The sequence below is a fragment of the Rhizophagus irregularis genome, chromosome 6 (genome assembly GCF_026210795.1).
Source record: "Rhizophagus irregularis chromosome 6, complete sequence".
Lineage (NCBI taxonomy): Eukaryota > Fungi > Glomeromycota > Glomeromycetes > Glomerales > Glomeraceae > Rhizophagus > Rhizophagus irregularis.
In genome coordinates this window covers 673316-691779 of record NC_089434.1, presented here as the reverse complement: position 1 = coordinate 691779, position 18464 = coordinate 673316, and the positions used below count along the sequence as shown (strand labels likewise).

General features: G+C 25.8%; 6 protein-coding genes across 6 annotated transcripts; 1 reads left to right on the top strand and 5 right to left on the bottom strand.

The window, feature by feature from the left end:
- Positions 1 to 280: 280 nt before the first annotated feature.
- On the bottom strand, positions 281 to 2642 carry OCT59_025922 (uncharacterized protein; the record flags this gene model as incomplete). The annotated part of the gene is made up of 4 exons (XM_066142822.1): positions 281 to 635; positions 709 to 744; positions 835 to 1412; positions 1494 to 2642. 4 exons carry the CDS (start codon positions 2640 to 2642, stop codon positions 281 to 283), a joined length of 2118 nt encoding a protein of 705 aa, XP_065992399.1.
- An 832-nt stretch (positions 2643 to 3474) lies between these two features.
- Positions 3475 to 4741, top strand: OCT59_025921 (uncharacterized protein; the record flags this gene model as incomplete). The annotated part of the gene is made up of 9 exons (XM_066142821.1): positions 3475 to 3526; positions 3635 to 3656; positions 3841 to 3874; positions 3969 to 3990; positions 4064 to 4109; positions 4180 to 4208; positions 4521 to 4535; positions 4628 to 4649; positions 4729 to 4741. The coding sequence occupies 9 exons, from the start codon at positions 3475 to 3477 to the stop codon at positions 4739 to 4741; spliced, it is 255 nt and encodes an 84-aa protein (XP_065992398.1).
- A 1253-nt stretch (positions 4742 to 5994) lies between these two features.
- Positions 5995 to 8349, bottom strand: OCT59_025920 (uncharacterized protein; the record flags this gene model as incomplete). The annotated part of the gene is made up of 4 exons (XM_066142820.1): positions 5995 to 6382; positions 6456 to 6491; positions 6574 to 7148; positions 7231 to 8349. 4 exons carry the CDS (start codon positions 8347 to 8349, stop codon positions 5995 to 5997), a joined length of 2118 nt encoding a protein of 705 aa, XP_065992397.1.
- Positions 8350 to 9300: 951 nt separating this feature from the next.
- Positions 9301 to 10243, bottom strand: OCT59_025919 (uncharacterized protein; the record flags this gene model as incomplete). The annotated part of the gene is made up of 4 exons (XM_066142819.1): positions 9301 to 9554; positions 9629 to 9703; positions 9988 to 10131; positions 10198 to 10243. The coding sequence occupies 4 exons, from the start codon at positions 10241 to 10243 to the stop codon at positions 9301 to 9303; spliced, it is 519 nt and encodes a 172-aa protein (XP_065992396.1).
- A 1446-nt stretch (positions 10244 to 11689) lies between these two features.
- Positions 11690 to 14683, bottom strand: OCT59_025918 (uncharacterized protein; the record flags this gene model as incomplete). Its single annotated transcript, XM_066142818.1, has 6 exons — positions 11690 to 11703; positions 11784 to 11935; positions 12007 to 12052; positions 12134 to 12903; positions 13371 to 13579; positions 13652 to 14683. 6 exons carry the CDS (start codon positions 14681 to 14683, stop codon positions 11690 to 11692), a joined length of 2223 nt encoding a protein of 740 aa, XP_065992395.1.
- A 1734-nt stretch (positions 14684 to 16417) lies between these two features.
- Positions 16418 to 17423, bottom strand: OCT59_025917 (uncharacterized protein; the record flags this gene model as incomplete). Its single annotated transcript, XM_025330806.2, has 2 exons — positions 16418 to 16992; positions 17087 to 17423. 2 exons carry the CDS (start codon positions 17421 to 17423, stop codon positions 16418 to 16420), a joined length of 912 nt encoding a protein of 303 aa, XP_025168543.2.
- Between the last annotated feature and the right edge of the window lie 1041 nt (positions 17424 to 18464).

Genomic DNA, 18464 nt, shown 5'->3' with positions numbered 1-18464 from the left:
ATTTCAATTTTGATGAATTTTAAAATATTTATACAGGAAGATAATTTACAAAACAATCTTAAATAGTCTTGGCAATAAAAAAAAGTTGTTTGACACATCAACATAATCTATATCTATTTATAATTCAGAATTTTTCTTTCAGTTGGAAAGCAAAATTTTGCATTTAAAATTATTTAATTCATTTATAAAACAAATTAAATCAAAATATACAACTTAATTGTAACTTAAACTTCACAATTACTTAAACAAATAATTACCACTATAAATAATAAACCATGCTTTATTGCTTGTTTTTTAAGGTATAATTCCAAGCAGAATACCAAGGATGTTGTGTTACAGATATATTTGAAATATTTTCTTCAGCTATCAATTCATCAATATGATGTCTAAGTCGTGAATTTTCATTGAAAGATGGATTTAAATAATATAATACATATTTATATAATAAATCACCATTAACATTGGGAATTTTAAGCTTATTAGCAACATAATCAGCTGGTTTGGCCCTAATAGCCATAATACCTTCAAATGAATTAAATGTAAATACATTCTTAGAAGTTAATGTTAATTTAAAATATTTCTCTTCATCCAAATCATAATGAGGGTGAATATTTAATGGATCATCAAATTCATAACTAAAAATAAAATTTATGATTAATAATTGTTCATAAAAAAAAATTTTTTTTTTTTTAGTAATAAAAATTGTACCTTTTATCATCACTGTCATTATTATAATTTTTATCACTAGAAATTTTAAAAATTAATAAATAAATATATCATAAATAACAACAAAAATAAATGTATATATTAAAATTTATGAATTTATAATATTACCTTATAGCCTCTAGTTCATCACTAGGTAAAATTACAACAGATGCTGACCAATGTTTTTCACCTACTTCATGATGAGTAATATACAGAGTTGTAACAATAGCTGTAATTGACACAGATCTATTTACTGGGGAAGTAATCTTAATTCCAGATCTATTAATTTCATAATTATTATAATGACTATAATTATAAAATTTTATCTTATCAAAAGATAAAATTTCTTTAGTATAAGGTTTAATAGTTTCAAAAATAGCTTGAGTTTCTGGATCAAACATTAATGGAAGTTGTTTTTTTTGTTTTAAAGGATATTTATCAATTATATCATATGCAATTGATAACAAATCTTTATCAAGATTCGAAAGTTTAGGATAGTTATCAATTGCAAATTGACAAAACCAACCTTTAGATAATGTAGTACAAATTCTAGCAAGTGCTAGGTTATAAGAAGTTTCTTGATTTTTGGAAACCATTGGAATAAGATATCTTTCAAGTGCAATAGTCATTGCTTCCTCTTTCACACAATTAAGTTTTGTTTGATAATCAATCTTTTCAAAAAGAGATTTTTCTATCAATGCTTTAGACTATATATTAATTTAAAAATTAGTATCATAATTTATAAATAAAATTATTGTATTAATCATTAATAATAAAAATTTTTATACCTTGTCAATCTTTAAACTTTCATAAATAGGATGTTCTCCATATTTAACAAGTTCATGTATATCATCATGTGGAATACGTCCTTGTACAGAGAACTTATTATTATGATCAAAAAATTCCTCATTATTAATCATATTTAAATCAACTTGTGCTCTTTGTATAATTTCAGTTTCCATAATACGAGTCTTTAACAAGAGCTCAATTGGTTCATCACGTTGTGGACTGCACAATGGTTGAGTTATTAATATTTTACTATAACCTAATGAAGCTCTCAATATGTGTAAATCTGTAATATTCTTTTGAAAATTAGATGGATAATTAATATGAGATGATTTTAAAGCTTCAAGTATTTTTAATGGAGAAACTATACATAAAAAGTTTGGCATCATTGGAAACATTATTTTATCTTTAATATCATGACATAATTCTAAAATCATCAATGAACTTGTTTTTGGTTTAATATCTTCAAAACTTTCAAAAATTGAATCCTCATCATTATTATCATTCTCATTGCTGATACTATCTTCTATATCACTACTACTATCTACCATATCACTGCTACTATCCTCCCTATCACTATTAATATTATCCTCATCATCACTTTCTTTTGAACTATATTCATAACTATCATACTCATCATTATAATTTTCTTTTTCTGTATAATCATCATCATCGTAATCATCATCATCATCATCATCATTGTCATCATCATCATCATCATCATCATCATAATATAAATCATCTATTTTTTTATTTGGTTTCATTTTTCTAAAATCAACTTTATCAGAGACAAGTTCAATATTAAATAAGATAGGATTTCCATGATTTCTGTCTGTAAATGAAGATGATTCAATACATTTTCCAACAATTTTTAGTCCACTTCCTGGATAATAAATCAATTTTATATATTTAAAAATTGCATTAGACTGAATTATATTAATAAATGAAATTGATTGTGGGATGGTTGCCATTAAATCCCAATCATTTGGATCACGAAAAAATGGAATATGCCATTTAGCAGCACGAGATCCAATAAGTACAGGATGATCTATAAGAGAAGTTCTATCTTTTTCATCCTTATATTTAATAACTTCTAAAATATGTAATATATCTTTATCATTAGTAGCAAGAATATAAGACTTATTAATCATATTGAGATATATTAAAATAAAGAAAGAATTATAAAACAATTAATAAATGTAAGAAAATAAAAATTTGATTCCAGATATTTATATAAGACTTGACACTCATAAAAGAAAAAATAATATAATAATGAGTAAACATAATTTCAAATTATTAATTAGTCACCTTATTAAATAGTGACAAACTTTACTGTCAAGGCCAATTTTTTTGGCATGATTTTACAATCATTATACCATCCATGTAATCATAATGTTGACATATATATACTAGTGTTTTGATCCGGATAAAATCTTAAATATTTTAAATGAGATTATTGCCGAAAAAAGATTTTAAATCTCAGCTCTGAATAGACTATAATTTCGACCAGAATATTTAATATATTATGAATCAAAAAATTGGTAATTCTGATAGTTCCATCCTGAATTAACCGAAACGGATACCGGATAAAAACCGGATAAAACCGCTTCGGATCCAAACACTAATATATACATGTTATCATGTATGTTAACATGAATATTGACAGGTTTTTGAATTATAATAATAATGTAATGAACCATTACAAAATAATACTAATTGTCAAGTATTATGCAATAATTATTTTTTTCTCTTAATAAATAATTATTTTGATACATACGTTGATATAATTTGTTTAAATCTAATGCATTACACAAATATTATAATATGATAAAAAATTTATTATGTTTCAAATTTAGAAAATAACAATATTTTATTTACATATATTGCCAAATATAATTATAATATTTTATCTATGCATTTTAATCAAAACTTTTGACCTTTAAATTTTGCCGATCGGTCATGTGAATCATCACATTTTGACCAATGGTAAAACTAGTCAAAACGAAGGATCAGCTGATCGGACTAGTCAATTATAGTCTGTGGCAAATGATAAACTTTTTAAGCTTTAAAAAAAAAACTTTTTTTTGGTAAGTTTCAAAAGTTTCGTTTTGAAACTTTTTTTTCTTTTTTTTTTTTATATCAGTTTCAACTTTTGCTTTAGATCGGTAAGTTTTGAAAGTTTCATTTCAAAACTTTATCGTTATTTATTTTGATTTTTTTTAAAATTAAAAAATTGTATTTTATTTTTTTTAGTATCACTGGTGCTTTGAATTGGTATAAAGTTTCAAAAGTTTCGTTTGTTTCAAAACTTTTTTTTTGTTTTTTGTTTTTTTTTTTAAATTTTTTTAGATACGAATCAGCTTCAACTTTTCGCTTTGGATCAGTAAGTTTTGGAAGTTTTCATTTTCATTTTTTAAATTCTTTTTTAATATTATTTTGAAGAAACTAATCATTTCTTCTTTTATCTATTTTGTAAGTTATCAACTTCAGTTTTTAGATGTAAGTTTTAGAGCGAAATATATTTTTTTAATTTTGAAGAAACTAATTTTTTCTTCTTTTGTCTATTTTGTAGATTTTTGTCTTCAGCTTTGGCTTGGTTTCTTGGGAAGTTTTGAAGTGTTTTATTTCAAAACTTTTTTAGTAAATTCTTTTTTTAAATTGTTTAATTTTTATTTTATTTTTTTTTAGATTTGGTTATTTCTTTGGTACTTTGGACGGTAAGGTTTTGAAGCGAATGCTTCAAAATTTTTTGGATTTTTTTTAAAATAAAAAAATTATTCTAATTTTTTTTATATCGGTGTGAAATTTTTAATCAGTAGATATTAGCTTTGCAAGCTCTGAGTCACTTTCTTGCAAATGTAACCACGACTGAAATATTCATTCCTTATTCCATTTCGCTGACACCTGAATTATTTTGATCGGCACCCTCATGTGACATTGTGACGTGTGGAAATTGGTAAGCTTAAAAGTTTCGCTCAAAACTTATTTTTTTTTGGTTTTTTAACTAAAATTTTTTTTTCTTTTTTTAGGACTACTTTTGATTGGTAAGTTCAAAGCAGTTCATTTCAAAATTTTTTCTTGGGATTTTTTTTTAAAAAAAACATTTTTTAAGGTTTTTTTCTCCTTTTTTTTGTAGATATCGGTAGATTGAGTGATCGGTAAGTTCCAAAACATGTTTCGTTCTCAAAACTTTTAATTTTAATTATTCTTTGTTAATAATTTTTTCTTTTATTGTAGGTATGACTTCTAAATTATGATCAGTAAGTTTCAAAATAGGTTGAAAATTTTTTTAACTTTGCTTTGAAAACATAACTATTTCTTCTTTTGTCTATTTTGTAGGCAACATCTTCGATTTTGGGTATGCTCTTTAGATGAGTTTCAAATTGATGTATTGATGGTAATTTATGGTTTTATCTTCACCCGTTAATAATTGTTGATTAGCAACCTAGAATGCATTTCGTTACACAGATGTACAGGAGAAGGATTACATAATAAAAATAATATGGAATACATTTAACGAATTTTACTATTTAATTATGTAATTATTGTGGCAGAATTATTTTATTAATATAATATCTATTATAATACTAATAATAACATACATGTTATAAATATAAAACATTGATTGTAATGCGAAATAAACCATGTCTAGAACATATTGTAAAATTCATGTTATAATACATATATGACATAGTGTTTTAATATATTTACCACTAAAATAGCAGGTTGGCGCTCATGAATTTTATAACATACTTATGATAGGGTTTTTATATGGTTATCAAAAAAGTCTACATTGATAGTAAAGAATTTTATTGCTCATGACAACTAGCGAGTAGTAACCACGATTTTTTTTTCTTAAATGATGATAGGGTGATTGAAGTACGTAGAACTAATTACTAAAAGTAAGCAGCTTATGGAAACGAGTTTCAAAGGGAAATAAAAGATATAGTGAGTAAATCTAATAATTTCATAACTCAGTTTAAAACAAGCAGTATAAAATAAGGACTAAATAAGGTTGGTTTTCTTACTTAAAATTATTTTCTATCTATAATTCCATTGTTAATTTGCTCTAAATTTTCATTAGGTGAATTTATTCATAGATGCTTAGAGGAAGAATCTAAAAATAGAATAATTTAGCAATTCTTAGGTTTATAGAATAAGATAAAAATCATCCGAATTCGGCATTATATATTCCAACAAAGATTTTGGTATAAAAAGTGTAGAAATCATAGAATTTGGTCTCATTATTTCAATTTTGATGAATTTTAAATATTTATACAGGAAGATAATTTGCGAAACAATCTTAAATAGTCTTGGCAACAAAAAAAAGTTGTTTAACACATCAATATAATCTATATTTTATTTATAATTCAGAATTTTTCTTTGGAAAGCAAAATTTTGCATTTAAAATTATTTAATTCATTTATAAAACAAATTAAATCAAAATATACAACTTAATTGTAACTTAAACTTCACAATTACTACTTAAACAAATAATTACTACTATAAATAATAAATCATGTCTAATTGCTTGTTTTTTAAGGTATAATTCCAAGCAGAATACCAAGGATGTTGTGTTACAGATATATTTGAAATATTTCCTTCAGCTACCAAATTATCAATATGATTTCTAAGTGGTGAATTTTCATCGAAAGATGGATTTAAATAATATAATACATATTTATATAATAAATCACCATTAACATCGGGAATTTTAAGCTTATTAGCAACATAATCAGCTGGTTTGGCCCTAATAGCCATAATAGATGTATATAAATCTTCAAATGAATTAAATGTAAATACATTCTTAGAAGTTAATGTTAATTTAAAATATTTCTGTTTTTCCAAATCATAATGAGGGTGAATATTTAATGGATCATCAAACTCATCACTAAAAATAAAAAATAAGATTAATAATTGTTCATAAAAAAAAATTTTTTTTTTTTTAGTAATAAAAATTGTACCTTTTATCATCACTGTCATTATTATAATTTTTATAACTAGAAATTTTAAAAATAAATAAATATATCATAAATAAAAACAAAAATAAATGTATGTAAATACATGAATTTATAATATTACCTTTTAGTCTCTAGTTCATCACTAGGTAAAATTACAACAGATGCTGACCAATGTTTTTCACCTTCTTCATAAACCATATAAAGAGTTGTAACAATAGCTGTAATTGACACAGATCTATTTACTGGGGAAGTAATCTTAATTCCAGATCTATTAATTTCATAATCATTATAATGACTATAATTATAAAATTTTATCTTATCAAAAGATAAAATTTCTTTAGTATAAGGTTTAATAGTTTCAAAAATAGCTTGAGTTTCCGGATTAAACATTAATGGAAGTTGTTTTTTTTGTTCTAAAGGATATTTATCAATTATATCATATGCAATTGATAACAAATCTTTATCAAGATTCGAAAGTTTAGGATAGTTATCAATTGCAAATTGACAAAACCAACCTTTAGATAATGTAGTACAAATTCTAGCAAGTGCTAAATTATAAGAAGTTTCTTGATTTTTGGAAACCATTGGAATAAGATATCTTTCAAGTGCAATAGTCATTGCTTCCTCTTTCACACAATTAAGTTTTGTTTGATAATCAATCTTTTCAAAAAGAGATTTTTCTATCAATGTTTTAGACTATATATTAATTTAAAAATTAGTATCATAAGTTATAAATAAAATTATTGTATTAATCATTAATAATAAAAAATTTTTATACCTTGTCAATCTTTAAACTTTCATATATGGGATGTTCTCCATATTTAACAAGTTCATGTATATCATCATGTGGAATACACCCTTGTACAGAGAACTTATTATTATGATCAAAAAATTCCTCATTATTACTCATATTTAAACCAACTTGTGCTTTTTGTATAATTTCAGTTTCCATAATACGAGTCTTTAACATAAGCTCAATTGGTTCATCACGTTGTGGACTGCACAATGGTTGAGTTATTAACATTTTATTATAACCTAATGAAACTCTTAATATGTGTAAATCTGTAATATTCTTTTGAAAATTAGATGGATAATTAATATGAGATGATTTTAAAGCTTCAAGTATTTTTAATGGAGCAACTATACATAAAAAGCTTGGCATCATTGGAAATATTATTTTATCTTTAATATCATGACATAATTCTAAAAGCATCAATGAACTTGTTTTTGGTCTAGTAGTATCTTCAAAACTTTCAAAAATTGAAATATCCTCATCGTCATTATTATTGTCCTCATTGCTGATACTATCTTCTATATCACTACTACTATCTTCCATATCACTGCTACTATCTTCCTTATCGCTATTAATATCATTATCCTCATCATCACTTTCTTTTGAACTATATTCATAACTATCATAATCATCATTATAATTTTCTTTTTCTATATCATAATCATCATCATCATCATCAACATCATAATGTAAATCATCTATTTTTTTATTTGGGTTCATTTTTCTGAAATCAACTTTATCAGAGACAAGTTCAATATTAAATAAGATAGGATTTCCATGATTTCTGTCTGTAAATGAAGATGATTCAATACATTTTCCAACAATTTTTAGTCCACTTCCTGGATAATAAATCAATTTTATATATTTAAAAATTGCATTAAACTGAATTATATTAATAAATGAAATTGATTGTGGGATGGTTGCCATTAAATCCCAATCATTTGGATCACGAAAAAATGGAATATGCCATTTAGCAGCACGAGATCCAATAAGTACAGGATGATCTATAAGAGAAGTGCTATCTTTTTCATCATTGTTAATAATCTTTAAAGCATATAGAACATCATTAGCATTAGTAGCAAGAATATAAGACTTATTAATCATATTGATATACTAAAAAATAAAAGAAAGAATTATAAAACAATTAATAAATGTAAGAAAATAAAAATTTGATTCCAGATATTTATATAAGAATTGACTCATAAAAGAAAAAATAATATAATAATGAGTAACATAATTTCAAATTTATTATTTAGTCACCTTATTAAATAGTGACAAATTTTATTGCTTATGACAACTAGCGAATAGTAACCATGATTTTTTTTCCTTAAATGATGTTATAACAAGAGTCTGAAATTTGTCTTCCATATTATATGTACTCTACAAATGATTCAAACATCACACCAATAAAAATGTGTTCTTTCTCTAAAAGCTTTATCGTACAGATAAATATATAAATCTTAAATTGACTTGGTGAAGCTGAGCAACAACAAGTAACTATTTTTATGGTGTAAAAAAATTCTCAGAAAAGACATTCTTAATTTGTGATTCACAAATATCTGCAGATATCAGACATATTTCAAAAATCTCAAAGTCTGATCTATGTAAAAAAGTTATTCAACCCTGTAAAAAAAAAATGTCCGGAAATTGTAGCTAAAAACATCCGGAAAATGTCCGTGTGTCCGGAAAACGTCCAGAAAATTGCAATATTCCGGACACTTTCTGGACGCTGGGACTGAACCCTCCTGGACATTTTCTGGACATTTTCCGGAAAATGGAAATTTTCCAACGTCCGGAATATTGCAATATTCCGGACATATTCCAGACAAATAAACATTTTCTGGACGTTTTCAGCTACAATTTCCGGACATTCTTTTTTTATAGGGCAATTGCTCTAATTTTCATAGGAGAAACCTTGAATGTATTATTAATTAGACTTTAGATAAAATCATTATCTGAAACTTGAATTTTATATATGATGATATAATTATTTGCTTTGTGCAATTTTTTTTTGAAAAAGATTTTATTCAAGAAATCAAATAGTAATAAAAATTATTATTTAACTAAATACATCATAATCAATAGTAATGTTAAATTCCTAAAAGCTTCTACTAAAACCTCTATTTTGTAAATTAACAAAGATAAAAAACATGGTGCCAATACATCCATACCATTAAAGGTTCTTGCAACAACTTGCAATTTTTCTGATTGAATTGGATTACAACAATGATAAACACTATTGTTATTACTTGTAATAGGTCCTTGAATGATATCTTCTGCATGTAATGGTGGACCTGCCTTTGTATTGTCTTCAATACAGATATGACCCTTAACTGTATCAGCCCATTCTCTACCACTTAGATCTTTATAGTAATGCTATCACCTTCAGAATCTGACCAAGTATATACAAAAATGGCACCATCCCTTCTGAAATATTCGCTGGAATGTGGTCTTGCATCTAAAATAAATACAGGAATGATATTTGGGGTACAAACTCCATGATATAGAAAATGCTGTTGGGTTTAATTTTTAGCAGTTCAAGGATTATAGTTTGATTCCTATGTTTGGGCAACTATTGGATTTTATAGATAATTATATGATCTGGATAATGCTCATGAGCAGTTCCAGGTATGAGTTTTTCAAGTTCAAATGCAGCCCTTTCATTTACCAAGCTAGGTATTTGTCCTTTTTTACATTAAAATCTAAGCTCTGGGTACTGGTTTAAATGTTGAAAGTACAAACTACAAAGAATAACTTCACATATAACAAAGGGTTCCATTGAAATCCCAATAGGAATCTCAATTTGATCTTTCCACAATCTTACTTCATAATGATCAAAACTAAGTTTACTGAGTAACTTTTGGACTTGTTCACATGATAAAATCACTACAAAGTTCAAAATGTAATTTAATACATAAAATAATTAGTACAATAAATAAAATATTATCATACTTTCAAGATTATCATTAATGTTTTCTCTCTTTGTTTCTTTTGACATCCAGAATTGATCTAACGCAGAGTAAAATAATTTTTATAGGAATAATTTGATTATTCTTAAGGTGAGAATTATTTAACCGGATTAGTTATATATATATATATATATATACATTTTGTGCACAGTTCAATATTAACAATTAATAATTAATAATTATGAGAATTTCTATACAAAGGCTATACCATCACTTTTTGAGTGAACAAAGGACATGTCATTACATATCAAATCTATCAAATCTATATATTAAAAATCATTGATAACATCGTATAAATAAACTTTGAATTGTGTAACACAGTTTTTATTGGTCAAATATCATGTGTAGTTACATACAAATTTCAGTTATATTCTATACAATAAATAATACACCACTACAAATTATATACAAATTCTGTACAAAATTGCACAAAATTATATAAAACTTGTATAAAAAATGTATGATTACTTTTAATGATAATGTGAATTTAGTATTACGAGGAAATCTGTCCCATTAATTGTTGTATAATTTTAGATTTTAATTTCTTTTGTAAAATAACAAATATCAATATTGCAAAAAAAAACTTTGTTTTAAGTTGATTAATAATCGATGCTTCACATTATTTCTAAATAATTTTTAACCAGTAAATTTACAGGTTCCCAATTTTGACAAGTAGCACAATTAGCATAACAACCAATTACAAGGAATATCACTATTAAAATTAAGATCACCTGATCAGAATCATCTAGTAAATTTATTAAGTACTAGTGCGCATATTTGTGCTAAATATTTGTGTTAACGTTACAAATAAGGAAACTTGACTATATTGCTCAGCTTGTGTGAGTTTATTTAAATATAATAATAATTTTCTATAACCATAATACTATTGCTAATACTTAATATATTCTAAAATTTTGCCGGTAATACGTTTATGATTGTAATACAACAAAATAAATCATGGGTCGATGAAAAAATCATGAAAAAAGTAATGAATTTTGTATATAGTATAAGATAAAGTATTATTATACAGATCAATAAAGTATGTCTTTTTGTACGAAAAATTGACAAGTTTACAGTACCCTACTAGTACCCTACTTTTAATAATACATAACAATCACACACGAAATGAATGTTTTTGAATTATATAATCATGTATAGTTGAAAACGTGTGTTTTGCATATGTAATAATAATACGATGATTAACGATAATCATCAATTATGTGTTATGTTTAATTTTATACTTTATTTAAAATTTAAAAATAATACATATAAATATAAGATTTTTACTTCAAATCACTGGGGTAATCATCACCGTTGGCCAGAATTATCAATTTTTACTGGCACTATATTTTTTTAATGCTGGTCGATCATCATAATGTCGGTTACCATTAGAAAAATTCTAAATATAAATACATTCGAAACTTATCATATTCAATTATACTACTTCAACAAAGTTCTTTATCTAATTATAAGCTTTAATATCTTTCTCCTATTTCAATAAAAAAAATATTAATATAAATTAACATGATAACATCACAACAAATATAATTTATCATAAAGTTCACTCACTATTTTTTTTACTTTTTTGTGTTTCAATATCTAATTCTTCAATATTTCGCTTTCTTAAAGAATTTGTAGTTAAATTATTTAATGGACCACTAACATTTTGATGCTGGAGATTAGAGACTTGAACGGAGGAATTTATATATTGAGTGGATGAACTAAAGAATGCATAATGAAAAATTTTAATTTTCTATTATATTATTAATATTTTATTCATTGTAACAGTTACCTTTGAACTTTATTTATATCAAGTTCATATTCTTTTGTAATATACTCTAAAAAGTATTTAAGTTAATATAAAAATGAAATAAATAGATCATTATTTAACTGCAAGTTAGTAATCATTAATATAATACCTTGTTTAACACTAACTGAATTAATTGAAGAAAAATCTATTGAAGATTTAGAAATCAATGAACTTAATACTCTACTTGTATAAATTGCTTTTGGATGAGGTTTTTCACTAAATTCGGGTCCAAGTTTCTTTAATTGTATTAATTCTAGTCTTTTTTTTTCAGCTTGTTCAAGTACTTCTTGTATTAATTCTAATTTTTTTTTTCTGGCTTGTTCAAGTTCTTGTATTAATTCTGATCTTTTTTTTCTGGCTTGTCGTAATAATTCTATTCTTTTTTCTTTAGCTTGTTCTTGTATTAATTCTAATCTTCTTTCTTTAGCTTGTTCTTCTTTTAATTCTAATCTTTTTTCTTTAGTTTGTTCAAGTTCTTGTTCAAGTGCCCCTATTACTAATTCTAATCTTTTGTTTCTAGCTTGTTCTTGTATTAAGTCTAATCTTTTTTTCCTAGCTTGTTCAAGTGCTTGTATTAATTGTGATCTTTTTTTTCTAGCTTGTCGTAATAATTCTATTCTTTTTTCTTTAGCTTGTTCTTGTATTAATTCTAATCTTCTTTCTTTAGCTTGTTCTTCTTTTAATTTTAATCTTTTTTCTTTAGTTTGTTCAAGTTCTTGTTCAAGTTCTTGTTCAAGTGCTCCTATTAATTCTAATCTTTTGTTTCTAGCTTGTTCTTGTATTAATTCTAATCTTTTTTTTTCAGCTTGTTCAAATGCTTCTTTAAATCCAATTTTACTTACAATCCCCCATTCTCTATTTATTTCAACAGCAGTTGGTCTTTTTGAAGGATCAGAATCCCAACATTTTTTCATTAAATTAGCGAACCATTCAGGGGTGTCATTTGTAATTTCAGGTCGTTCTCCATCGAGAATTTTAAAGATGAGATTATGATCATGTTCAACATTAGCAAAAGGTTTACAACCTGTGGTAAGCTCCCACATAATCATACCAAAACTATATATATCAGATTTTTGAGAAAATGCAGCACCTTTAAATATTTCTGGTGCAATATAAGGTATTACTCCATATATTTCATTATTTGGTGAGGTGCTATTTGCAGGTTGTGATAATCCAAAGTCTCCAACTAGCCAAGATTGATCTGATAACAATATATTCCCGCTATGAAAATCCCGATGTATAAAATTATTCAAATGGATATTATAAAGTCTAAAATATAAACATTTTAGTAATTAATAATATAAATACAGATAATAGTAAGTTAATGCATTAAAAAATATAAATACCCGGTTATTATTTTCGCTAAAATATGTGATTTTTCTTTCCACGTAATATTTATAAAATTATTTTGCAAATAATCATGTAAATTTCCGCCATTTGCATATTCCATTATCAATATATATTCTTTTGTTGCAAGATCTTGTGTAATACCATGAAAACCAATTATATCAGCTTTGAAAATTTCGAAAGGACCAAAGTAAGAAAGTAATTTTAACTATAATATAAATATATTAATAAATATCAAATAAAGCACATTAAAAAATATATTAACATTAAATATCATTACCTCATTAAGAAAATTTTTATCAATTTTCTGTGAACTAAATAATTTTTTTAAAGCAACATCAGTATTCCTTATACCATCCGACCAAGTTGCTTTATAAATAGTACTAAATCCTCCTTCTCCTATTTTTCTTAAATCTTTGAGTTGAGAATATGGAATCCATTCTATTAACCATTTTACCAGATTACTATATAAATTTCTAATAAGCTTTAATGAATCTGAATCTGTATTATTTTTTGTAATAGTAAAATAATCTACGTCACAGTTTTCACTGCTAATATTTGTAATATCAACATTAATAAGTGATATTCTTTCACAATTTTTACATTGAGATTGACTTGTAATCCCAAAAATAATATTTGTGGTTAAACAATATCTACATCCAGTATAAATTATAAAGCAATTTGAACACCATTTTTGGCACCATTTTTGGTAATAAGGTACTGACTCTAGGTGAATATATTTTAGTTCTTGTAAACAGACTACGCACTTATCAAAGTTATCCCACCATGGTAAATATAAAATTTGAATGGACTTTTTAGTTAAAATTGATTTTACCCATTCAGAAGAAATTTGATAATGATGTTCTTTACCATATTCAATTAATTTAAATATCAAATATTCAGTTCCTGTTTCATAATAATTTGCTACGAAAGTATCAGTGTGTGGAATAGAGCAATTATTTAATGATGATGTATTTGGGATTAAATGTGTAAAGTATAAAATCTCAGAGCAATGTTCACACCATTCTTGAATGTCTGTTGCACAAGCATTATTCCTAGTTGCTTTATGTTTAATACATTGAGTATTATGATTTTTAATGTATGTATCCAAGTGTTCACTATTGCCTATATCTTTAGTATAACGAAGTAAACAATTTTCACAATATTTTTGTTCAAATTTAAGTGTCTTGGAGTATTCAACTCCACAATAATTACAATTTTTTTCATTATTTTTAAAAGGAATAAATGAAACAGGTACAGTATTAGATTTAAATTTTCGTGTAGGATCAAATAGATTGTCATCTGTATTCATAATGTTGTATTTTAAGAAAATAGATTATAAAAATTGAAAATAAAAATAATACAAGAGTATTTATAATTCTGAAATACAATTCATTGGCGAACGTTTATAGAAAAAAAAACAATTATGCATGTTGACAATCCGTCATTGTGTAATGAATTTCTAAGATTTTTTACTTATTTAGAAATTCATTGCGTAGATGAATTCTTTGCCAATCGGAGTTTTATTTGGTAAACTATTCATCCCTGTTCACCGGGAATTTAGAATTAATTTAAACTCTGGAACATTTTTTCTAATAAACAAGTAAACATTTAACATAATGGGGAACTTCTGGTTAATAATTAATAATCAAAAAATATAAAATCACAAATTAAAATGGTATCCGATCAAAATCTCGACAGTCACTTGCACGACTAACACAAGATCGACAACAAAATCTCGACAATCCAAAATCTCGGCAATCCAAAATCCCTACAAGTCATTATATCGACAATTTTGTGATGTGTGTTCTAATAAAAAAAATTGTTGCAATATGTAATATTTAGTTTAAATATGTTATAATTTTGTTGGGATTTTGACTTGTCAGGATTTTGACTTGTCAAGATATTGGATTGTCGAGATTTTGATGTCGGTCTTGTGTCAGTCGCTCAAATGATTTTCGAGATTTTGTATTATGTGGTTAAGTAATCATCATCAGTTTAAGTTTAAAAAGGCAATTGGCTTCGGTAAATTTTTTTTTTTGATGATAATTTTTTTTGATCATATTGTATCTCTTTTATTTTTTATCATATTGTATCTCCCATAACAATAGGCCTTTCATTTATTTTTTATTTTTTTTTTACAATAGATCGGAATTTGTTTTCATTTAGTAATTTTTTTTATTATTTTTTTTTTAATATAATATTAGAAATTTTTTTAACAACAGATCGGATTTTTTTTTTTATTAGAAATTTGTTTTTATTTTTAAAAAAAAAATTTTCCAACAATAGATCGGATTTTGCCCTTTCTTTAAGTTCGGTAACTGACGTTTACTAATATTATAGGACCCAGAAATATATATATAAGGGTCAGGTTTGAGTTTGCGTATTTTGAACTAATAAAAAATCATGAAAATCTTTACTTTTTTAGATAATTTTTGATAATGCCGGTCAGAATTTTATTTCCTAATATAGTAACAGACTGACATTATCATAATTCCGGCCCTGAAAAAATGCGTACAGCTCATAGTAAAAAATTTTTTTCATCACCTGACCTCTATATATATATTTCTGGGTCCTAATCTCTATCTATAAAAAAAAGCATTGTGCGACCGTGACGTTAAGAAGCATAGGGAAAGTTTAAATTTGGTAATAATTGTTACACAATTATTTATATGTATTTTACAATAGGATTCAATTAAATTATAATCGACCATATGATAAGCCACAAATACTACTAAAAGACACATAACGAAACTTTACAAATATGTTCTCTAAATCTATTTCCTTCTCTAGAACTAATAACATCCAATGACATCCAATGTTTCAGAGAGTTTTATATGAAGTATTTTCTATAATTATGGCAATAGGACCGAAATTGAAGTTATTCTTAGTAAATTTCAAACTGAACTTACAAAATGTTATTCTAAACAGAATATTCGTTTTAAAACATTATAAGAGTAAGTAATTTATTTAATTTGTCTTTTATACATGAAAAAAAATAACACATTACAATAGTTAATACATTTTAACTAAATTACAGACAATATCACCAGGTATTAACATGAATAAGTGCAATTAAAAGTTCTGCATGCACTTCCTGGCTTCCATTTGCTTCCACTTCTTCCACTGTCTCATTTTCTTCTGTTGGAGTTTCGTCTTGTTCATCAGAAGTAAGAACATTTGGTCCCTTTTCTAATCGATCTAAGAAAGAGTTCACGTTGCTATAAATTCCGCGTTTGTAGTATTCCTCACAATGACGACAACCATATTCCATCATTTGATAACACTCAAAATGATAACCATGCCCACAAATTAATACTTCGCCATCATCAAGTTTTTTACGGCAATGATCACAAGAATCTGGCAATGGAGGCATATTTGTACTGTATCCTGTTGGAAGACATTTCGTATCAACAGTCTCTCCCAAGGTAGCTAATTGACATTGTATCTTTTTCTTTGATTTACATAATTTACTTTTCCCACAATTCTTATAAATTCTCTGAAAATAGTCTAATAAAAACAATGATGTTTTTTCTGCCAGAATGTTTAACAATGATGGCTTGTAAGGATACGCCTTTGTTTTTTGAAAAGTATCTTTAAGTTCACAATGGTTTCGTTCATCTAATGCATTCACATGAAGATCAAATGATGTTACAAAGTGTATATTACATAAAACAACAAATAGAAATAGAAAATAGTTGGCAAAACAAGATACCAATCACGTAAGCTTGTTTTATTATATTGTCAACATTGCTATTCACAGGTGTTTGAGATCTTATTTTACTATGCATATTCTCAACATAATAATCATTAAAGTTTACTAAAAATAATTTTACAGCTTCAGCAAATGGATGGTTCGTATCTTGCCAATAAAAAATATCTGATAAGAAGGCTAATGGTGCTTTATTATAATTATGCCGTTTCCATCTAAGTGCAAATGTCCAAATTCGAAAAATTGTTTCTATATATTCATTGAATGAACCAGATCGAAAAAGAATAGAATACACATCCAAAGTTGCAGGAATTATATTATCCAACAAGTCAATAACCATACGGTATTCTATGTCTTTACAGGTACTTCCAAATTTTGTTAAAATAGTATCTCTAATTTTACACCATCCATTATATGCTAAGTCAAGAAGCAAATTAATTCTCCAAGGTTTGGGTTTCTTTGCTAATACTTTTCTTTTACCAAATACAAAATGGAATAGTTTTTGAAAGAAGGTATAATATACAATTAATACATGTTCTCTGCTATTTAGAGATACGTGAAGAGGGCCTAAAATTGGAATAAACGAGTTAATCCCAGGTATTGAATATTGTGAATCCACCTTATGCAAATTTGTTATTGCTTTACGAACAAATAACTGTCCAGGCCAATCTGCTACTAATGGTGTGATATGATTTTGTAAGTATCCAGTATCTTTATCAATATCCAAAATCATTTGTAATGCTGTTATATAATCGTTCAGAGAATGCAAATTCTTTTCTTGAAACCCAATTAATCGTACTCCTTTCATTGAACGTTCTTCTTTTCTTTCAGCAATGGCATCATCATAACAATGCACTGTGAGTAGTTCAATTTGATCAAAAGTGTCAGTAGCTAATTGTCCATTGGTAAGCCATTGCTTTTTACGATTAGTGTATGCAATATCAAATATTCCATGATATTCCCGAATTAATCGAAAACAAATATTGCTGGCATCAATATTTACTGGATTATGAACTGACACGTTGTTAAAAATAATAGGTATTGGTGCACAACCTGAAACCTGCTTACAGATACAAGTGGCCATATGTTTGGCAGTAGATAAAGTTACGGTATCTGGTCTTCTTTTCTCATGTATGTCATGGTAATCATCTAGATTATAAACGTACAAATGGTCACTCTGATTGTAATTAAATTTTGGTTAATAGTAGTTCTTCAAATGAAAAAAAAATATTTTTTTACTTACATGTTCAGAGAGAAATTTTCTGATATTTAACGGATGTTCATTGGCAATTTTACGTTTAAAATTATTAACTGTTGTATAACAAGCAGAAAATCCAATACTATTCATTGTATCAATTGCAGCACGTGTTGCACCCGATGC